The sequence below is a fragment of the Pholcus phalangioides genome, unplaced genomic scaffold, assembly GCF_987345545.1.
Source record: "Pholcus phalangioides strain wild (caught in Gottingen) unplaced genomic scaffold, Ppha-v1.0 ptg000001l_1, whole genome shotgun sequence".
NCBI classification, from domain to species: Eukaryota; Metazoa; Arthropoda; class Arachnida; order Araneae; family Pholcidae; genus Pholcus; species Pholcus phalangioides.
The window spans coordinates 4,720,609-4,744,138 of NW_028301594.1; the positions used below are offsets into that span (position 1 = coordinate 4,720,609).

Consider the following 23,530-nt stretch of genomic DNA (forward strand, 5'->3'; position numbering starts at 1 on the left):
TTTTCTCCTTAGATAATGATCGCAATAGTTTTCTCCTCAAGTGAGGACTTTTCTAGTGATGTTTTCATCAAATACGGACTTCCCAATAATGTTCTCCTCAAATAATGATTTTTCCAACAATTTTCTCATTCAATGAAGGCCGTCAATATGATAAAATTAAAACAACATCAAGTGATAACAAAAAAAAAACTTTCCATCACAATTATAGCGAAATTAATCTCACTGATGCAGTTCGTTGCTCCTACAGTGCGCATTATAAAAGACGCCGCCCAAATGAAGCAAATCACTTAAAAAGATGACTCAACGCACCTCACAATCTCGACTCGCGCAGCATGAATTGGTTTCCCATCATCACCGTCTTGAGAAATTTCACACATCGTTGCTTCCTTAAAACAAAAGCCATATTCTTCGTCTTTTCATGCATTAACTTTCTTTTCCTTGAGGTTCTTCTGATTAGTTTCCGATTTGGCCCGAAATATTCTTTCTTTGATTGCTCAATCATTTTCCTTCATGAGATAGCCATACAGATAGTCAACTCAGATTTATTCCGGCTCAGTCTACATATCATTGAATATTAAGCTTAAACTGAATGCCCACGGGCGGAAGTGTCCCATAATAAGTCCAGACCAATTAACGTGCCTCGTCGTAAATTCTACATTTATAGCACATAATGGGATTTCATATCAAATGTGTGAAGGCAATTTAACACATTTTCCAACATGATTCCGTTTCTGTAGACAGTGCCGGCTCAAGCTTACCTCCCGCCCGGGTGGAAAGCTTCATGTATCACCCTAAAGGTGACCCTGAAGGGAGGGTCGACAGAGCTTTTGCCCGGTGACAATGGTTTTTGACCCCAGTGACATACAAAAGTCCTGACTTTTTTAGCACAAAAGCTGCACATCATTTTCAACCGTACAAAATGTGGGTGACCATACATCCCGCTTTTGAAGATACTGTCCCACATTTTCGTCCAGCATCATTACAGCAGTCTAAAATTACGCCAGATAACTTGATCCACATTATAGCTCTTACTGATTAGCCATCATTTCTTACATTTATCTTATAGAGAGAAACTATTACAAGTAGAATGAATTTTCTTAAGAGAGAAAATTTTATTTCAAATTTGTTTCTGGTCCAGAGCCAGACAAATACGAAGACGAATTTTTCCTTTGCCTGTATTTGACCATTCCGGAAAAATTACGGGGGCGGGGGTTACTAATTTGCACACTTGCACCCTTGTGACAGAATATATTCTTGTCTTGCCTGGTATTATGTTCCCACGAATTGTCCGTTAGCTTAAGTTTTCTCAACCTCTTCGTCGTCAAAGTTTGGCTAAAAAGCGTGATGTCATTTGAGTTTGTACCACCGGGAATTTTTAAAAATTTAGGTGTCCAACTAAAGTCCATCTAAGCGGCCGCCCCTAACAACTTTCCACCCGGGTGCAGCAACCCCTTGCACCCTCGCTTAATCCACCCCTGCCTGTAGCGGACACTTAGTTCTCAATCTGTTTGTCGGGGCAACACTATACTCTGGCATTTTTTTCGCAGAAAACTTGCAATGCAACATGAGAAACCGTGAGTCCCGATGTGATCACATTAAGCGGGGTAGACCGCATCCGCTTCATTCGAAAACACACTCACGGACCGTTTTCAAACCGATCATTCTGGATGAACAAAATTTAAATAACGCCAAAGACTCAGTCCTATTATTCGTTACTTCCACCGACATATCCTACCGTGAATCGATACAAAACGAGGAATATAATAAACGTATTATATAATAACCAGCTGAAAATGACGGAGAAACGACCAAAAAAAGACAATGTTTTTTTTTTCCTTCATAGGAACGAACAATGGCGGTCCGCGAAGCATATCCAATACTGCTCCAGAAAAACAATGGGACAGCGCCCCCCGCCTATCAGAAATCATAGAAACAATGGACTACATTTCGGGATAAAGCAAGGCAATGCCAATGAGAGTCAATGTCATGCCCCTTTCGAGTTGTTGTTACAAGGGCATCAGCATCACGGTCCGTTGACCACAAAAAAAGACATTCGCTCGTTTGAGGGCAAAAATTCCGTCATTTTTTCATGGAGAATTCTCTCTTATAATGTTCTTATTCTTCACATTCTTATCTTCTCTCAGGGAATGAAAAAGCATTATGTCTGGGGTTTTTTTTTTGTCATTTTTGTAATGTTCTTGTCAATTCACTGGGGCCCACAATTTCGCGCTTCACTTCACTACCTGATTTAAGTGTAGATTCTTTTTTTATTTCTTAACTTCAAACCAAGAGGAAAAATATTGCACATTTCCGACCACCCATAGAAAAGCCATTAGAAGCCATGTTTTTTTGTTGTTGAGCGGTAATGAACGGTATTTGAGATATAAAATGAAAGTACTGAAGAGATAGTGATACCTACAGATCCTCCTTGAAGGGACGAAAATTTTTCAAACAAAACACATTTTCAAATACTTTTTTTTGCAAATTTTCTGCTTTTAACTGTGTCCAAGTTTTTGGTTTACCTGAACTAGAAATATTAGTAAAATATTTCAATATAAAATGCTAGCAGGCACATTATATATATGCTAATATTTTCCACTAAAATGTGCTTTATTTTTTTGTTAGACAAGAACATTTTTTTCGAACAACACTAATTCACATGTCTGAAAACTTTGTGTGTCCCTCAACACTTAGTTACATAGGGTGTTCTGTCAATGCACCGACAAACTCAGAGGGTTGTTAGTAGCCATCGAGAGGGTGAAAATCGCGAAATTCAGGCTCTGAGTCCAGAGGAGACGAAAGGTGGACATCAGTTGATCGCCGAATGAGTTCTTGGGTCGGAGAATGCGTCACTCTAGAACGCGTGCTCGCCATATCTGACTGACGTAAGCAGCGCCGCGAAACGCATTCGCTGGGTTGGATCGCGCGCTGCGGACGACGTAAATTAGCGGTATTGCGGTAATAAACAGTGAGTTGTATGTTTTAATGAGTATCGTGATGGCTGACTGCACGAATGAGGAATACGCTGATATGCATCTGATTTACGGTCGAACAGATGGCAATGGGCGCTTAGCACAGTGGATGTGCCAACAGCAATATCCGATGAGGCGTTGTCATCACCATACTACTTTCATCACAATCTCTCGAAGCATACCTGGTATCTTCGAGCGCGTCCGGGAATCGTTTTTGCGTCGCTGTAGACTACGCAATGACGTCCGCGGCCGCCACTTCCAACAATTCTTGTAATAATTGATCAAATAAATCTTTTTGTAGTTATTATTGTACTTTTTTTTTTGTCGTTCCAGCGTGACGGCGAAACCTGCATGAGTCTTTCGTGATTGTCACCCTCTCACCGTTGTTTGCGACACCACGTTCCATTGAAATTTCTGTTCCTCTTGATGCCTACTAACAACCCTGTGAGTTTGTCGGGCGATTAACAAAACACCCTGTATACTTTAACACGAGGATTTTTTTTTAATTAAAATTACTTTTTTTAAAAATTTATGACACAGAATATGGGTAATCTTTGGTGATTTTTCAAAAATTTACATGTTGTTCAAGTTAAAGTTCGAGGGGGAAAAAAAAAACCAACAATTAAAATCCTAAAAGTTCGAGTTAAATTGTATAAAAATATCCATATAGTGTCGGAGAGAGAGAAAAAATTGAGTTCCTTAAAGGAACAGAAAAATTTTAAATGTTCCCTAAAGAAAGAGATTTTTCCCCATAAGGATTTTTTCGTAGGCATGGGAAGCCAAAGATCATGCCCCAACCCCCCACTTAATCCGATTCGACTCCCCAATACAGGCCAATGAATAATCATTAATTGAATACATAATTGGATTGGCTTGACGAATAATTGAAATAACTAGGCTTGACAGATGTCCACTGAGAGAAAAGACATGAAAATTAGATGGTGATATGCACAGTGAAACCCCTAACTTAACGGTCACCCGTTTTACTGCCAAGTAAAAATATCCCGCTAAAGCCCGATATAAATAATGTATTTCGAAGCAATGTGTGCTGAACAGTCACCCGTAGTCACGGACACCATTTTCATCATTCGTTCTATTGGACTAAATCCCCTGTACAGTGACGTATTTACGGGGGGGGGGTCCTTAGCGGGCTATAACCCAGGCGGAAAGTTCAGGGGGGACAGTGAATTGGAGGAGTTGGTGGCCAAGAAAGTTAGTAGAATGGGAGGAGGGCTACGAAATTTTTATCACTCAATAACTCCAACTCTGCCCAGACAGCAAGGGACTGGTCAGTGAGTGACCAAAAGAGTGACCTAATCAGTTTGCAAGCATGTAAGTAAGCAAAAAGTGACCAGGGCGAGCGAGGAATCAGGTCAGTGAATGATCTAGAGCGTGTGCAAGTATGTGAGTGATCAAACCGATGTGTAAGAATGTGAATGGCCAAAAAAGTGGCTTAGAGTGAGAGCAAGCATGTGGATGACCAAACGAGTGACCTACAGAGTGAGGAATCAGGTCAGTGAGTAACCTTAGAGCATATGCAAGCTCATGAGTGACCGAAACAGTGTGCAAACATGTGAATGACTAAAAGAGTGACTTTAGACACACACACAGTATACTTGCAGGAGTAGGGGGGAGGCACAGGGTGGCGAATTCGAGAAAATTGTAGTCAAAAAGTTAGACTAGAATGGAGAAAGGTGGTAAATTCGACACGCGGCAAACCTATAAATGCGCCTCTGCCCCCGTACGAAAGCCAACTGTTGCAATTTTTGTCCAAATTATGCTAACTTGATGGCAGCTCAAGTTCTAATATTTTATTTCCTTTTTAATTGAATATAGCAGGACGACGCATTTGCCAACTGTACCCTTTTTTTGTAGTATATTCAATGATTATAGATGAGATGACCATCTTCAGTGACGTCACGAGCTTCGCGCGGAGGCCTTCTGCAATAGATGATGTTGCCCTAGCCCACTAGATTACAAAGGCAACGAATCTCAATCTTTGCTCTCGTGTAAATTGAACGAAACCGTACGCAGCCGGCTGGACCTAACGTCCTAGAGATAGGCCTCCGCACGGGTTGCCATAAACATCATTCATACTACCTAGAAAATTTGGCACTTTTTGAAAAACCGTATCCCATTTCGCTTCTTCTTATTTTGGCGTAGAATCTACCTGACTGGCTCACAAATACAGCATAGTGATTGGATGTGGGGCCACAGGCGGAGATAGACTTGGAAGTCTGGGGGCACGATTATGATGATGTCAATTATATATACATTATATATACATTAGATCAGTCTACCCCCCTCCTTTGCCCACCACGCCCCCCCCCCGTTTCTCCGCCCACGTGTGAGGGCATAGAAATCGCCAATTCTGAGCCCGATCATTTCTTTTCCGCACAACGATGATACTGGCACGAGCAGAGAATTCCCCCCCCCTGAATATTCTGAGGGGAAAATGGACTACTTACTGACGTCACAAGCAGCGTGCGGAGGCCTTCTATCTCTAGGACGTGCTGGGAGAAAAAAAAAATTCCCTGCTCGTGCCACAGTGTCATCGTTGTGCGGAAAAGAAAAGATCGGGCTCAGACTCGGCGATTTCTATGCCCCACATCCAATCACTATGCGATACTTTTGAGCCAATCAGGAGGATTCTACGCCAAAATAAAGAAGAAACGAAATTGGATGCTGGGTTTCAAAATGCGGCAGACTTTATAGATAGTCTGAATGACGTTTATATCAACCCGTGCAGAGGCCTTCTATCTCTAGGAGGTGCTGACCTAACTCGGGCTAAAGCTCACAACTGCTGCCACTGCCACCAGATGGCGACTTATCCGAGGATAATACCACTCCGCTATCCATATGAAGGTGTTTAACAGCGGGCTGATGTGCGAAAATGAATTTAGTAGAGAATTGCAAGAATCGCACACCAAGTGAGAAGACGTGGGTTCGATTCCCCACAAAGGGCGGTTGAATTTTCTTTCTTTTCTAAATGCCAGCTGTCGAAAAACCTTCATACGGATAGCGGAGAGTGACATCATCCTTGGGTAAGAAGCTAATCTAGCTAAAACCATTTCACATTTCTCTAACACACAGATAGGAAAAAAAAGAAATTTTCCATGGAAAAAAAATTGTACATGTTTCAAGATGTGTGAATAAGAAGAAAAGAAAAAAAGCGAGGTAATCGGGTAAATTATTGTCCAATTGTGACCGTGGGTATTGTGTCAGTGACATACCAAAGGGGGGTAAAAAAATGTCAAAACCCAAACAAGAAAATACGGCACGCGAATGAAAACACATGATACGCACACGCATCCCCCACAAGAGTATATCTTCTTAGGAATGCATTCATCCACCGCGTAACACCAAGAATTTACGCAGTGGCGTGCGACGTCAACGTCTCATTCCAACGACAAAAGAATGCACACACACACACAAAACAAAAAAAAGGATAAAAGAAAGCAACTCATACAAAACTTATGTTATATAAATAGAGAAAAGACGAGGAGAGAAATGAAAAATAGTTCTTTGAACTTTTATTATGCCCCAGGTCAGCGGTTTTCACTATTTTTTTTCTTCTCTTTCTTCTGTATCAAGTAGAAATAGATATTTTGGAAGTATATGGAAAGATAACTATTACGTAAGAAATATTGTTCACAGATGAATAAAAGATATTCGGGAAATCTCGAGAGATTCGTGTTTTTGTTGTTTTGTATGGACTAGTAACCTCCATGATTTCAAATGGACTTAGATCCGGAGCAGTTCCGGAGAATCATGGACTAGAGATTTCCTAATTTTTTGGGAATGGAATTGGAAATTTGGGTAAAGAAACAATTTCATCGTTTCCGGTTTTTATTTTTTAATATCTAATAAAAAATATCACAATTTCAGGTAAAAATTTCAGGTCACAATTTCAGCAGCCAAAAAAAAAAAAGACCAGAGAAAAATAAGTTTTTGTAGAAATGCCACGGTTTGCTTAGACGCCGCCGTTTTTACGGCAAAATCATATTGTGGTTTTCATCATTCAAGAATTAAAGACTGGGAATTGTCACGGCAAAAGGATGGGAATTCTCACAGCCAAGGTTCGAGAATTTTCACAGAAAAGGATTGTTAATTCTCACAAGAAATTATTGAGAACTGTCACAACAACAAATTAGGAATTGTCACAGCAAAAGACTGGAAATTCTCACAAGTAATTATTTGGAAGTGCCACGGCAAAAACATTGGGAATCGTCACAACATAGTATTGAAAATCTTTAAAACAAAATATTGAGAATTGTTACAACAAAATATTGAGAATTGCTGCAGTAAAATATTGAGAATTGTTGCAACAAAATATTGAGAATTGCTACAACAAAATATTAAGAATTGCTGCAACAAAATATTGAGAATTGTTGCAACAAAATATTAAGAATTGTTGCAATAAAATATTGAGAATTATCGCAACAAAGGGTTAGGAATTGCCACAACAAAGTATTGGGAATTGTCGCAAAGTATTGGAATCGTCACAACATAGTATTGAGAATCGTTAAAACAAAATATTGAGAATTGTTACAACAAAATATTGGGAATTGCCACAACAAAGTATTGGGAGTTTTCGCAACAAAATATTGCGAATTCTCCCAACAAAGAATTGATGAACGATTGCATCCGCAGCTGAGGCAGCACTAACTCAAGTAGTAAAAACCAACACATTGAAAAAAACCAAAAACTTTGCAACTTCACCGGAATATGTAATTTGTAAAGAACTTTCCCCGGCACACCGTAAAATTACTCGGCACGTGTAGAATCTGCATAACGTGAAATATACACGTTGCCAAACTCGGGAAGTCATTTCCAAATTTTAAGCGCATAAAGGCGCGAATATTCTATTAGAAGTTGCCCGTGAACTGAAATATTCTCATTAAAAAAATAGATCGATTTCCTTCATCGGACTCATATCGACTCATTGATCCGAACGACATAGTCATCATAAAAGTTTATTTTTTTTTATCCTGGAACTAGGGAATGAGGTCTCGTCTATTTAAAAAGTCTTCGGATGTGGTGAAAAGTTTTGTTCATCTTCATAAGAAAAAAACTTTTTCATACTTATTTTTCTCGAGTTTATTAATAAATATATAGCCCCCCCCCCCCACTCCCGCTTTGCTATGGACTCGGCGTCGCGAAGTCACGACTGGGAGAGAAGAGGCAAAAAAACCTTGAAAATAACTTCGAGTAGTTTTTTTTCCCCACACACTCCGGAGAATTTATTTTAGCTGAATGGAATGAGAAGAGAGGGTCCTTCTTAATAACCTCGTTGGCAGATGCGATGCTGAAAAAAGAGTTGCATGCGTACATATTATATATATATATCTGTTAGAGAATCTTAACCCGGTCAGGGTCTGGAAAAATGAAATGCATAACAAGGAGATAAAACTCATCTCTCTCTCTCGCTCTGGTTTTACAGGAAAGTTCATTAATTATGTAAGTTTTTCGGTTGTTTGTCATTTTACATTATACAGAGAATTTCGTGGTTGCAAAAAAATGAAGCTATAGGCGTGAATCTTGCAGCTCTTCATTTATTGATTCTATCATTATTTATTTATTTATTTATTGATCACATCTAAGCTATCTTTTTTAGTCAGGAATGATCAAGAAACTGTTTAATCTTAATTGTTCTCCATCTGCTCATCATATCAGTATTCACAAAGACCTGTATCTATCGTAGAACGTAAACTCCGTTAAAATGCTGTTAAACACAGTAAAAATATCCAACGCACATCCAGATATTGATTATTCATCACCAAAATACCGAAAAGGTATTGGCATAAGCTAAGGAAATGGCCTACGCTGATGATTCTTCAGCTGTTTATCACCAGACCCAGATGGATTATAAACCAGGAAAATATCCTACATTGATTCTTTAGCTGCTCATCACCTTACCCAACAATAGATAGTATAAATCAAGAAAATAGACTGCACTAATGGTTATTTAGCTGTTTATAGCCAACATACCCAACAAAGTGCAGTACTGTGTAAACTACGAAAAAAGCCTATGGTGATGAGTCTTTTGAACCGGACCAAACAATGAATTCTTTAGACTATGAAAATAGCTTATATTGATGATTCTTGAACTGTTCATCTCCCGAACCAACAAAGTATATAAACCAGGAAAATATCCTACATTGATTGATTCTTTAGCTATTCATCACCGTACCGAACAATGGATTGCATAAATTAGAAAAATATCCTGCACTAATGATTATTCAGCTGTTCATCGCCAACGTACCCAACAAAGTATCGTGTAAATTATGAAAATAGTTTAATGTAGTTAGTGTTTAATATATTTTAATAAACTATGAAAATAGTCTACGCTGTTGATTTTTTAGCTGTTCATCACCAAACTCAACCATGGATTGTACAAACCAGGAAAATATCATGCGCTGATTCAACTGTTCATCACCTTTATACTCACACACACATACACACAACAAAATATTCGTTTATTTATTTCTTTAAATATTGTTGACAAAGACCTTTTAAAGACAATGCGTTTCATTGTGACACAAATAAACTAGCAAAATAGCCTACGCTGAGGGTTTTTCACCAGTATACTTAACAATGAATTGTATAAACTAAGGAAAGACCCTACGCATAATTCTTCAGCTATTCCTCACCGGCATATCAACAACGGATAGTATAAACTAAGAAAATGATGATTCTTCAGCTGTTCATCACCGACATTCTTAACAATGAACTAGTAAAAATTGTGGGAAAACACCCAACACTGATGATTCTTTAGCGGTTCATCACGCCGTACCCAACAACGGATTATATAAGTATTGTATATTATGCCCATCTGGGAGCAGTTTACAGATGCCAATCTTGATGATTTGTCAGCTGATTATTCGCTTCCATATCATCATTAGGTGAAAAAAATAAAAAATATATATAAAACCCCTTGCTGCACACTTATCGGTGATGAACATTTGAAGTAACATCGCGATTGAATTGGTTCATTCTGTTTCCATGAATAGGCATCATCGCAGTTGCGGAACCTTTACAACTAATATTTCTTAAGCCATGTTGAGTCAGTAACCCGATCAATAATATCAAAATGAAGAATAATTTTTTCTCACTTCCAGGGAGAGAAAAACCAGGAGAATATGCATAACTCTTCTCCCCGTACCACCACACACTCACATACACAAAAAAATGAAAACCGAATTTTCGGGTGAATTTGCATAAAAAATAAAATAAATTCTTGACGGTTTTACGGTGAAAAATCTACGAAATTGGATTTTCTCGTGGAGAGAATGGCGACGGCGCCCGAGAAACAAATCCCTGAAATATTCAGCTTTGGAGAGTTTCTACCCCTTAAACGAAGTTTTCCCCCCCCCCCCCAAAAAAAAAAAGAAATAAAACAGTAAAAATGGAGAATTATAATCTAGTTTTCTTTCATCAGATATTTCTCTTTCTAAGCTGATGCGGTTTCATATTTATATATATTGTTCTTTTCTTATTTTGTGCTATTATTTGGTTCCGATGAAATTGAAGTTATATTTGATGAGTTTATGCGCGTGTTTGGAAAAAAATAAATCTCTCTCCGGGAGAAAATTGGATAAAAAGGAGAGATTTCGGGCAATATTCTAACGCAGAATCAGATAATACCCAAATGAGCAATTTTTTTCCGCTTTTACGTTACAGAACTGTTATGTATTGGTGTACAGGGTGATTCAGAACTATCGGGTCAAACTTTAAGACAATAATGACGCATTAACGTTACTAGTTATGGTGACGAGTCTCGTATACCCTCTTTACCACAAAAAAAATGCCCAGAAAGCACGTAAAAGCGTAGAGGTTGGTGATATGGGATGTGATCGAATTCACTGGAGCGGAAATGTAGTGCCTGATGCTCAACCCATGGCCCGCTCATCAAATGTGGCCCTCGGAGTCATCTGATGTGGCCCGCGACCTCAAACAAAATTTTGTAAAAGTGAACTAAACGACATATTTACAGATCGCTTTAGTGACCCCCGGCACATTTACCGATCACTTAAGTCATCCGTGGCACATTCCCAGATCACATAAGTGATCAGTGGTACAGTTGAAGATCACCAAGTGGCACGTCTGCAAATCAATGAAGTAGCCTGCACTCTCCTAAAGGGTGACCAATTCTGCATTTCACAGTGAAAACACGCTTGGTTAAAATCATCATGCTGGAAACACGTGCGCTTTCGGAAAGCTAATCGCATATCCTCCAGCCTATGCATAAAAAAAACGGCACGGTACTTGCTATTGTTGAAAATCTGCTAAAAACTTTCCAAAAGCACCCTCTACCACCTTTGCAAACGTATTTAACCCGCGAGTTTAATGACTAAAATGTTTGTGTAGGTGCACTATCGACCTCCTTAAGGTTAGGCCCAACAGTCTTGAATCACTCCGTGTATTGATCGCGATTCTTTTATTTCCATGATCATCATATCAGACGTTTTTTTAGATAAAATCAGAATAACCTCAAGAGCAGCTGTTCTCAACCTTTTTGGACTCGCGGAGCCCTTTTCAGTATATAATCTCTATCGGGGATCCCTGTTTTACTCGAGGAGCACTTTTTGCATATAATTTTTATGGTAGAACCTTGTAGGCCTCTCATTTTTTATTTATCTGTCAAAGTTACTGATTTGTTTTATTTTCCTCGAGTCGCCGCGGAGTCCCTGGAAAGGGTACACGAACCACCGGTTGAGAATCGCTGCTCAAGAGCATAATTGGCCCCGTAAAATGGCGCTCTGGAGCCATCCAACCAGACCGGTAGTATTGCTCTCACCCATTGATATACTACAAGCTCTTGCCTCTTATCCAACCACCTTGGTGCCATCAAATTAGTTCAAACACAAAGTTCCCAATATAAAGAATAATTTTATTGACATGTATAGAGAATTTTATGCCCGTTCTATTCAGAACTGTTCAATATAGGAAGATGTCAACTTTTCCGAAATTATTCAAGTAGATGATCATACTTTTAGAACTACTTCCCCAAACACCAACTCTGGCCATATCGCTGTATTGCAATTTACTGCCATTAGTGAGATGGGTTGGAAGTAAAGGCGCTGTCTATCGGTGGTCGCCTCGAGTTCGTTAAGGAAAATATCTTATCTATATCCTCCCTTGGGTTCGAACCCGGGACCCTGACAACAACCTTCACGATGGCAGACGAGCATCTTACCACCATGCCACTCGCGCCATGTACTTTTAGAACTAGAACTAGGAACACAGACAATTATCAGCTTCAATCTGCCAGAATATTAAGATTTCTTTAGCAAAGAATGAAGGGAAAATAATCCCTTTAGAGGAGGCAGATGGTGTCCAACGGGATCTGTGGCAACAAATTAGAGATAATCTCCAGTCTATCAATATCTTCTCTTGTCTCATCTGAGTGTCCTGTGCACCTGGTAGTATCCATGCCGTATGCATGTACGTCCAGGGTTTACGGCCCTCAGTAAAATGAATCCAACCACCTCAAGAAGAAAAAAATGAAATGCCACGAACCACCAATACTAGCTAGCTAGTATTGGTGGTGGAGCTAGTGTACTAGTTCCTTTATTAGTTCCGGCACTTGAACGAGCGTATAGTTACTGCGTGTGATCCAATACCTTTGATACCCAGAGAATTCCAGAAAGAGTTATGCCCAGTTGGTCATGAAAATACGACATCGACATCAGAGAAATGCATATACATGGTTATGGCCACATGATAAGAGAGAAAACAAGAGGGAAAAGAATGAAAGATCACTCACCATTTATGTTGGGCCCAGTGACGAAAACCCAGAAGTCGATAGTTTTTTCCTTGCCGAGTTGCTCGTAGTCCCACGGCTCCTTCACTTTAACTTCACCGTTTGGATCGACGTCGACCCACTTGATTGGGCTCTCAATTTTGTACGTTTCCTGGGGATGCTTTTTATCCAATTGGAACATTACCCTACCGGGTTTCGAACCGTCGGTTTCCTTGTATTCGTAACTCTTGGTCGGCCTAACACTTCTCTTCGATCTCTTGAGAAACACGTCGTTAGACTCCTCACTGAGAACATCGATCGATTCCTCCAGGAAATCGAACTCCTCACTATACACTTCGACGTACACTGATATCGGCAGGCTGTACCTAGGAGGCTTCCGGTTGTCTGAGGCCACGACATTCAGCTTGTAGGTCTTCAACTCCGGTGTGGCTATCAGCAGGATCTGGCCCGTCTTGGGAACGATGGCAAAGACCGGGTGTCTATTGCTCAGGTGATAGACGGTCTTGTCTCCATCCGGGTCGTAGGCGCTGACGTTACCAATGATGGAATAAATCTCCATATCCTCGGGAATACTGAACCTGTAGGAACTGCGTTCTGGCTGTGGCGCGTTATCGTTGACGTCTTCAACTTTGACGACGACGCGGGCCTCGGCGCTGTTGGAATCGTGCACGTCGGTCGCTTTGATGACAAGCTCGAACGCGTCCTGTCTCTCCCGGTCCAACTCGTGATTCGTCTTGATGTGGATCCCTTGGGTCTGATTGGCAGGCTGGACGATCGAGAACGAGTCGTCGTCGTTGCCGGAAACGATGGTATAAACCACTTGGTGATCCAGCTCGCTGGTGACAATCATATCGCCGAGACCGTCCACGAAGCTACCAGCTGGTTCGTTCTCGGCGATGGTACCCTCGTAGCTGTCGCGACTGAACCTTATCATGTTTCTGCGGTGGACGACGTGGACGACGACCGTCTGCTCCTTGGTTCCGTTTTGAGCTTCTTCTTTGACGACGAGGGTCACTGGCGGCGCGTCCACCAGGTGACCGAGATCCGAAGTTGGCATGAGCAGGCCGTCGTTGAGTACGGTGAAGAAACAGGAGAACTCGTTATCCAACAGACTGAAGGCCTGGCCCCACGAATGAAGCTTCGTGATACCGTATCCGGGGTACGCGTCGTGAGGCACAGCCACGCGTACCACGTTCGTCTCCGAACATTGCGCGACGGCCACCAACAACAAGTAAAACAACAGAAACTTCGACTTATTCATAGTTGGACACAAACTTCTTATAATTTTTCTTCTTCTTCTTCTCTCTTCTTTCGATTCGTCAACGCACAAATCAATTTACCGCGCCTTTGGCAACATGATTTAAATCCTTCTTGATTTATTATTATTATTTTCCCTTCTGTTCTTTGTTTTATTTAATTCGACATCCGGTATGGCTGGGCTTCCAGAAGCCCGTAAATTTGAGCCGCACCTATGATAAGAAACATAAAACATATATAAAAACAAGGCTATTTTTCTCTCATTAATAACAGAACTGGCATGACAGTTATAAAATACTTTTATAACATATATATATACGTAGTATTCATATATCTATTTTATCTATAAAATCATGCTCAAACATACTACTACAATCATAAATCGTTTCTAGTTCTTGAGTTGTGTATGAAAAGTATGATGTTCATGTAAAGAATATTCATGCATGGTGATTACAATCTATTGTCAGTGCTGGATGTTGGTAGATGTAAAGGGTGCGATCGCACCGGGCCGTAAAACTGGATTGTAACGACGTGAATACGTATTGCATTTCGACTTCAGCTGCTTCACAAAACCATAGCTCGAAATTCTATCGATCTCCGCAAGTGGAAAGCTTGAAATTTTGTTAATCTGTGTAGATATAGAGGAAAAATAAATGCCTCGCATCTTTTATTTTGTAACAGGCACGTATATGGGGGGAAGGAACGTATGCACGTTTTTCAACGAACCCATGGCCCCAGATCTTTGAGTACGGCCCGGATCTGTGACAAGGGCCCCATTCAGACTACGATTTTTAGCAAACTCTTCATACTGATTTTCAAGAGCATTTATAGAGTTTAAAAATTTGAAAATGCAGTATATATAACCGATCAATGGCCCCCCTCAAGACTAGAGTTAGTTTCTCTCGTGTAGGAGCAATAGTCTTGATAGCATTGCGAGTCGTCAGGTGAAGAGATTATCCGCTGGTGGAGGCCTCTATCAGACTGAAAGTGCGAGCCCCTACAGCTCAAAGTCTTGTAGTATGACTTAGAAGAGATTAGTTCATTTTACATATTGTCTCGTTAACATGAGGCTCCTTAACCACCTGCAATATCCAGCAAGCCTATGCCTTAAGACGGTCCTGTACGGTGGAAAATTTTTTGATGGCCTCTCAAGACGTTTAACGGAATCCAAATTTTATTTCGAATCCCGTTATTTTCGATGGATATACAGGGTGTCCTGTAAGTGCTAATGCGGCCTTTATCTCATTAACCACCAGTCGTAGAGATATGATTTCAATTTAAAAAATGCTCAAAATGTGTTGAGAAATCACCCTGTATCTGTTTTGAGAGTGAAAATACAATGCGTCACAAGAAAAAAAAATCTAAATTTTCATACGGTCCCCCATCCTATAACTTCCAATTAGAAAGTTGTTTCCCCGTTTTAAAAAAAAAATCGCGATTTTAAGTACAATATTCACGGCGATATTTTAATTCAAAATCGGAGAGAAGTTGGGAAATAACAGCAAAAACTCTACGGACGGACACACACACACAACACTCCTCTCCCTCATTAAAGCTGTCCTTTTCCCACACAACTTTTCTCCCCGATTTTTTTCCGATACCTCAGTGAATATTGCAGCTAAAAACATAGGATCTCTTTTATTGGACTCAGAAGAGACAGGGAAACAACTTTCTAACTGGAAGTTAGAGGACGGGGAGACTGTAAAAATTGAGATTTTATTATTTTGTGACACACTATATTTTCACTCCCAAAACTGGCAATAGTTAATCCTGAATGGTTCGGTGTATATTTGAATATAAGTGGCAAATACATGGTCAAAAAACCATTATGTATAGCAATTCTTTTTCTTATTTTATTTATTTATTTATTTTATTTTTTGGAATTTTAGAAAGTGCATCTTTTGTCATTTCAGTATAAAATACGGCCATTTTTATTACTAGAAAGAGTTTATTCATCGTCTGTGTGTCATTTTTGAAGAGTTGCTGAAGTTTTACGTATTCGGAGATTTAAAAAATTGAATTAAATTGAGAGAGATGAAATTGGAAATAAAATTCAAGGCAACAACTATTCAACTTTGCTAAGCAAGACTTCTGTTTATAGATAACAGTAGAACAAACGAAAACTACAAATATTGCTCTAAATTGGCCATTGTAACTAATTAAAAATTCCCCTCTAATTAATTAAATCTTGGCGTTGATTTATTGTTTCATTTAAAAAAAATTCTAGCAGCACCCATTTCTATTTTCATTTACAAGAAAAATTTCGTTTAATACGTTTTTATGGGGGTGAACCATAAAAGAGAGTTTAAAGTTTTAAATTCCAAATTATAGTTGTTTTTTTATCATGAATGACAATATAGTGTTTCAAAATTACATTAGTATAATCACCATTCTTTTTTCTACTAACTTTAACGGATGACATTTTCCTGTATATTTTCTTTCATGTTTTAGAAGACATTGGTGATATTAATTAAAGATAATGGCCATATCAAAGCATACTTTTCTATTGCTATTTAATTACTTACATGATTATCATGGTACAATTTTTTTCAAATAGTTGTTTCAATTTTCAACTGATATCGTTCGTTCTCAAAACAGTTTCTGAAGATAATCTAGATCAGGGGTTCCTAGAGAGATTTCAAGTTGGGGGGGGGGGGGGGGAGTCGTCTTTCATTAAAAAACAATTAACTCTAATTTACTGAATATAAGTATGCAAAGAGGTTAGTGGACATCATTTTAATGGTAAGGGCCCTTCATGTTATTTTTACAAAGGGTCCGCGTAGAACAAAAAAAAATTTAAGAGCCCCTAGACTAAGCGAATCAGTAGTGGTCGTTGGTCAGACCAATCAAGGATAATGCCGGTCAGTAATCATTACGGTCAGTGCTTTACTTGAATCGATTGCCTTGAAATATTTTTTTCCCAAGATTCTTTTACCTGATATCGCAAAAAATACTCTTCACTCAGCTCAGTTTTTATTTCAGAACTTAAGATTTAAGCTTAAGCCATGTTTAAGTAGTCTGTCTGCTTAAGGGGCTAGATTTTCTGTAATAAAGTTTATAATCAGCGGCATCTTAGCGCGTGGACCATCAAGGCCCCTCTTAATGATACTCAAAGATTTCTATTCATTCTGTGAATTTACTTTTTCATTTTTTACTTCAATGTATCATTTCATTTTGTTATGGCAGTTCGATGAAATGTTTTATCACTGAAACACATCTATTCATAAAAGTTGAAAAGGGCCCAAAAGAAAAATATATATATAACCAGCCTCGCTTAAATGGATAACGAATAGACGCATACCCAGCTTAAATAGATAAATTTCATAGAGAATGTTTAAGTTTTCTGCTTAAAAATAATAATTTCAACTACTATATTACACTTCACGCTTCAATATACATCAAACACTATCCACATAATGTTATATTCAATAAAACACTTTTTAATCAATGGAAATATGTCACTAATGTTTAAAAAAAGAAGAGAAATCTAGAGTAGGTACTGGGCTTAAAAGTATTCAAACGGTCTTCAATACGCACATTTAATTATTTTATTTTTGTTCTTTGTTGAACAAGTAGAGGGCACTAACTTTCCTCTAACTTTATGAAAAATACAAATCTTACGTATTGTGATCATTGTAATTAAATATAATTCTTTTCTTATTCCATTTTGATGACTGTTTTATTCGATAAGCTTTACTAATATTGATCCTTCATCAGTTTTCAATATACAAACTATACTAGTGTTGTAAAGTAGTAATTGAATTGTTCCCCGCATAATCGGATATTGTGTAAGTCAGAATCGTTGATATCCGTTTAAGCGGGCTGACTGTATGTATTTTTGCCCTTGGCCATATAAAATCTAATACTACGGTTCTCCGTGCTTGGACGTGAGATATAATAATTGAAATGTTTTTCTATGCCAATCAAGTGGATAATAATAATTATTTATCAACAAATATCAGATACATATTGACGCTAACATGAAGTTATTCTTAACAAACGATATTCAATGAAAAATATTCCAATATAATTGATAAAAATAATGGATGCAACAAAAAAGAATTAATATAACTTCATGAATTTTTTTTTACAATTATTTACCAAGAAAATTACTGACAATAATGACCATAACAATGAACAATTTTAACTAATATCCACTTCTTATTATCTTTATGATCTTCATGCTTTGTTATTCTTAATCAAGTGAAAGTCAAGTCACCAATGACATGCTAATCGATAAAATATTATGTATATTAAGTCCAGCAAACATAAATATCAGATTATAATGTAATTATCTCTAAAATATACGGGAATAGTGACCAAAGGTATTAAATCACGGAGAAACATGAAAAAGAATTCAGAGAGATTTTTGGTGAATGGACTAGTTAATAAATTTTATTCACGTAGTAAATTGACTACCATTCAAAATTTAATAAATTTCAAGTTTTCGATCAATATTAATGTGATTGAATAAAATATTCTACAGTGATAATTTGGATATTTTAATGAGTAACTGAAGTGAGGATGTGATACACAGTAAATACCTGACCGGTATTTAGGCTTTCCCGTGTAATCCCCCTAGATGATAGGAAGGTTACATTTTTACCTTGACTATAACGGCCATAACACAGAATTTATCTAACCAATGTCCATTTCCGATTATCTCTAGTCTTCAAGTCAATAATGACATGATAATCGATAAAATTTCACGTGTCACAAATACAAAAATAAAATTAGTAATATACAAGTCTTATCGCTCAAATAATGACCAAAGTTATTGAAATCACATTGGAAGCACCTATCAGAGGTTTTGGGTGAATAAACCGGTTAATAAATTTGCTTACACAGCAAATTGACCATCATTCAAGACCAAATCAATTACAAATTTTCTATCAATATCAATGTCATCTATATATAATAAAATACTCCAGTATAATTTTTTTTTTCAATTCGGGCATTTAAATGAGTAACCGAAGTGAGAATGTGACACTGTGTATACATATCCTCAGGCTTTTTCGCGTAATACCTCGATGCGAGGAAACCTACATTTTCACGTTGGATATAATGACCATAACAAAGAATTTATCTGACCAATGTCCACTTCCGATTATCTTTAGGATCTTCATTGCCGTGTTATTCCTAGTCGGTTGAAAGTCAGTCTTCAAGTAAATAATGGCATGATAATCGATAAAACATCATATCTTCAAAGTCGCAAATACAAAAGTCATATATTATTTATATATATATATATATATATCAGTCTTATCTCTAAAATAATAACCATAGGTATTTAAATCATCATGGAGAAGCATTAGAAATTTTCTGGTTCAACGGGCCGGTTATTAAGTTTATTTACACAGTGAATTGACTCCACTCAAAGAGGTAATCGATTTCAAATTTTCGATCAATATCAATGTCATTGAATGAAACATCCCACCGTGATAATTTAGGTATTTTAATGAGTAATTGCAGTGAAAATAAGTGATGTGTACCTGTCCGGCATTTAGGCTTTCCCGCATAATACCCCGATGCGAGGAAGCCTACATTTCCACGGATTCATCGCGAAGGAGAATCGTACAAGAGAATCAATCAATCAAAAAAAATTGATCACGTTCCTAAATAATTTTATTTAAGACGCGAGAAATCGAAGAATGTTTCAAAAACTTACCGGATGCACTCAAGAAAACATGGAAATTAAATCCGTAAAAATATTATCCAGAGAACATAACGCACTAGTCAATATAAAAAAAATGAACTCAAAACTGAGTCAGAGTCAGCAGCAGCAGCAGCAGCGGCCGGTAGCGCACTGAGCCACATCTTCCCGCCCCCAATGTCGGAAAGAAGAGAGAACAGCCACCGATGGGGCTGTCACGAATCCGTGTTCACCCACAACTTCCGGTGATAAACTTCCGGCTGATTCTTTGGATCTATAAAACCCTTAAAGGATAATTATCAAGTCTTTATCGAGATAAAATTATTTTCCTACGCTCTAATATTCAAGGAAACTTATGGGAAATCGATTTCGTAGCTGGATATCGATTCCGGGAAAATATCGGTTAGGACTGATCGCGGTAAACGGAACAGCCTGTCTCTTATGATCCTGCATTATTCAAGAAGGCGGGGCTATGACGTCACGGGTAGTGGAGGAGGTAGGAAGACCCTGTGTTGTATTTATTCCATCATGGATGGAGCCGCTGCTGTTGCCCTTTGGTGAAATTTTCAGTGTTCATATGGCGTGAAGTTTCTAGAATGGCAGCCTTTGATAATGTATACTCGGTTGGAGAAAATTTGAGAAACGTCCTTTTAGAAATCCGCCAAACGTGCGGGGGGGGGGGGCCGTGAGCAGGATGTGAGGAGAAAAATCTCTCCCTGGGCTAAAAATAGAAATATTTTTTGTTGCTTGAAGATCATTCTCATCTTCACTGCGTGGAAAGTCATTGGACTGAGATGGAGAATGGGATTATTAGACCCAGAACTTACGTTGTGTAAGAGGGCCCTGACGCGTATTGGGGTTGTCGCTGGGCTCCCAGGCCGGGATCTTTTACGAGTGAATTTATAGCAAGGGTGTTCGACCTTTCGGACAGTGCGGGGCCACTTCATCGGTTTGGAAACTCGTCACGGGCCACGTAATTAATTGATACGTAACAGCGCTGCAGATTACTTAAGTGATCTGCGAATATGCCACGGGCCACTTAAGTGATCTGGAGTTGTGCCGCTGATTTTTTTGTATAACAGAAATATTTAAATTTGTATATACCTTTTTTTCAAATAATGTGTCATGTACTGTATTTTATATGCATATAATTGTGCGGTAAAGTAGTGAGTTGATGATAGAGTGAGTGAGTGGCATCGGGAGTGAGTGATTGATATAATTATCAACCTAGAAAGTGAGTTATATAGGGAGCGACCCAGTGAGTAAGTGATAGATTGAGTGACCTGGTGAGTGAGTAAGCGAGAGCGAGCTAGCTCTTTAGTGGCAGGCCGGTTTCGCTCATTCATTAACTCATATCGGTGAATTTTCCGGACACGGGATAGGACAAGGAGCGTCCATGGGAAGAAATATGGTCCAAAGGGCATGGGCTAAAGCGGCCCAGGAAAAATCGCAGCCTTTTCAGAAGCCACGCTGCAAGACGTTGGAGGGTCCTGGTCTCCAATATAAATTCAATTACAAATTATAATAATAATGACTCATTTTCTTAATTGACTTTCTTCTAATTTCCATTGTCTTTTCCAGTCCGGAATCTGTAATTACCATCTCATTGTTTATAAACACCACAAAAACAAATGGGGCCCAGTCATGTTATTATTTTTTAACTCAGATGAAGATATTGTAATATTGTCCCTCCATCGTCATTAAGATGATCATTATGAGCCACAAGATGAATAATCATCAAAGTAATTCAATTAATTAATCACTTTAATTGTCGTAAACGTAATTAATCTTTTTTTTGTTGTTTTCCGTATCTCTCTCTCCTCCTTAAATAAATTTAGTTAATGGTTCTTATCGGATTTTACATGCTCCCATAAAATAACTTACATGATAATATCATAATTTTTATTTAATTAATATATTTTTTTGATACTTTTAATGAGTTGGAAACAAATGTAAATGTTTTTCGAAGAGTCTTCGTTTCCGCTTCTGAGAGGGCGGCGTGTGCCGGGGCGGGGCCCTCTACTCAGCAATAGAAATTAAAAAATATATATATATATGTTCAAAAAAACACATGAATTACGAAAACACATGCGAACTATGATAACTCGAATATCTGTTTAAGTCAAAGTTTTCACTCTGCCCCAGAACTTTTCCCTTTTTATTTTTTTAGTGTTAAAATTTTCCCTTCACTCGAAGTTTTCTTCTTTTCGAAGTTTTTAAGGATGAGAGAAATTTAAAAAATAACATCTAGCAATATCTATTCTATAATATAAAATCACAAACAAACTCGAAAAGGGCCTGTTGCTAAGCAACCGAGTGACGGAAACTCTGTTACGGAAGTGGGTTCGATTGATATATCGATATTCACATTCATATATCGATATGATATCATATATCATATATCGATATTGGGTCGATATTCACATATCGGGACCCATTTGACCCATCGGGACCATGTTATGTGCATGTACCAAGAGGCTCCTACATCCTACAGCAGAGCCCTTAGGCTGGAATTTAGATTTCGAGCCCCCAAACCAGCTTTTCAGGGGCCCCCCTGTGATTAATTTATAGTGTGAAAAATCAAAAAGTGAAAAGAATCGTTGTGGCCCCTGTCAGCCCTTCCTTTGTGGGGGGGGGGGGGAGGTCCATGCCGAGAGGTATATATATGTGTAATATACACACACAACAGCAGTGCTCCCAACACAGGGTCGGGGTACCCGGGGAAGATTTCACGTATAAGTAAAAAGTTTTCATTTCCAGGGGCCCGTGATGGATCTCATTGTTTTCTGTTGTAGAATTCGCAACAGCCGAAGCCCGAGATAAAGCCAGTCTGGGGCCCCACCAAAAGTATGCGAATTGGTGTCCCGGGTAATTGTTTGGGGGCCCTGGATTTTATTCGTTGTTAAAACGAATACAAATGAAAATTTTTCATGGCACTCGCTCCGGGGGATGACCGACAAGCTTCCAAGTCGGGGGCCCCATGTTTACAGGTTTCATTTTGGGGGCCCTGGATTTTATTCGTTGGTAAAACGAATACAAATGAAAATTTTTCATGGCACTCGCTCCGGGGGATGACCGACAAGCTTCCAAGTCGGGGGCCCTATGTTTACAGGTTTCATTTTGGGGGCCCTGGATTTTATTCGTTGGTAAAACGAATACAAATGAAAATTTTTCATGGCACTCGCTCCGGGGGATGACCGACAAGCTTCCAAGTCGGGGGCCCTATGTTTACAGGTTTCGTTTTGGGGGCCCTGGATGAATCTCATTCTTTTCTGTTGTAGAATTTGCAACAGCCGAAGCCCGAGATAAAGCCAGTCTGGGGCCCCACCAAAAGTATACGAATTGGTGTCCCGGGAAATTTGTTGGGGGCCCTGGATTTTATTCGTTGGTAAAACGAATACAAATGAAAATTTTTCATGGCACTCGCTCCGGGGGATGACCGACAAGCTTCCAAGTCGGGGGCCCCATGTTTACAAGTTTCATTTTGGGGGCCCTGGATTTTATTCGTTGGTAAAACGAATACAAATGAAAATTTTTCATGGCACTCGCTCCGGGGGATGACCGACAAGCTTCCAAGTCGGGGGCCCTATGTTTACAGGTTTCATTTTGGGGGCCCTGGATTTTATTCGTTGGTAAAACGAATACAAATGAAAATTTTTCATGGCACTCGCTCCGGGGGATGACCGACAAGCTTCCAAGTCGGGGGCCCTATGTTTACAGGTTTCGTTTTGGGGGCCCTGGATGAATCTCATTCTTTTCTGTTGTAGAATTTGCAACAGCCGAAGCCCGAGATAACGCCAGTCTGGGGCCCCACCAAAAGTATGCGAATTGGTGTCCCGGGTAATTGGTTGGGGGCCCTGGATTTTATTCGTTGGTAAAACG

At 39.0% G+C, this 23,530-nt stretch overlaps 1 protein-coding gene across 4 annotated transcripts in view; it reads right to left on the reverse strand.

Annotated features, from left to right (window-relative positions):
• CadN (neural cadherin) overlaps positions 1 to 20,090 on the reverse strand; it is a 610,878-nt gene extending 590,788 nt beyond the window's left edge. Inside the window, exons 1-2 of one of the 4 annotated variants that reach the window (XM_089240252.1) lie at positions 19,664 to 20,090; positions 12,742 to 14,207 (exon numbers count right to left, since the gene is read on the reverse strand). In XM_089240252.1, the coding sequence (XP_089096378.1) occupies positions 12,742 to 13,999 (1,258 nt within the window). In that variant the 5' untranslated portion in view covers positions 14,000 to 14,207; positions 19,664 to 20,090. The remainder of the gene's footprint in view (positions 1 to 12,741; positions 14,208 to 19,663) is intronic. The other 3 variants (XM_089240174.1, XM_089240398.1, XM_089240325.1) reach the window with 3 other exon arrangements.
• Positions 20,091 to 23,530: the final 3,440 nt, after the last annotated feature.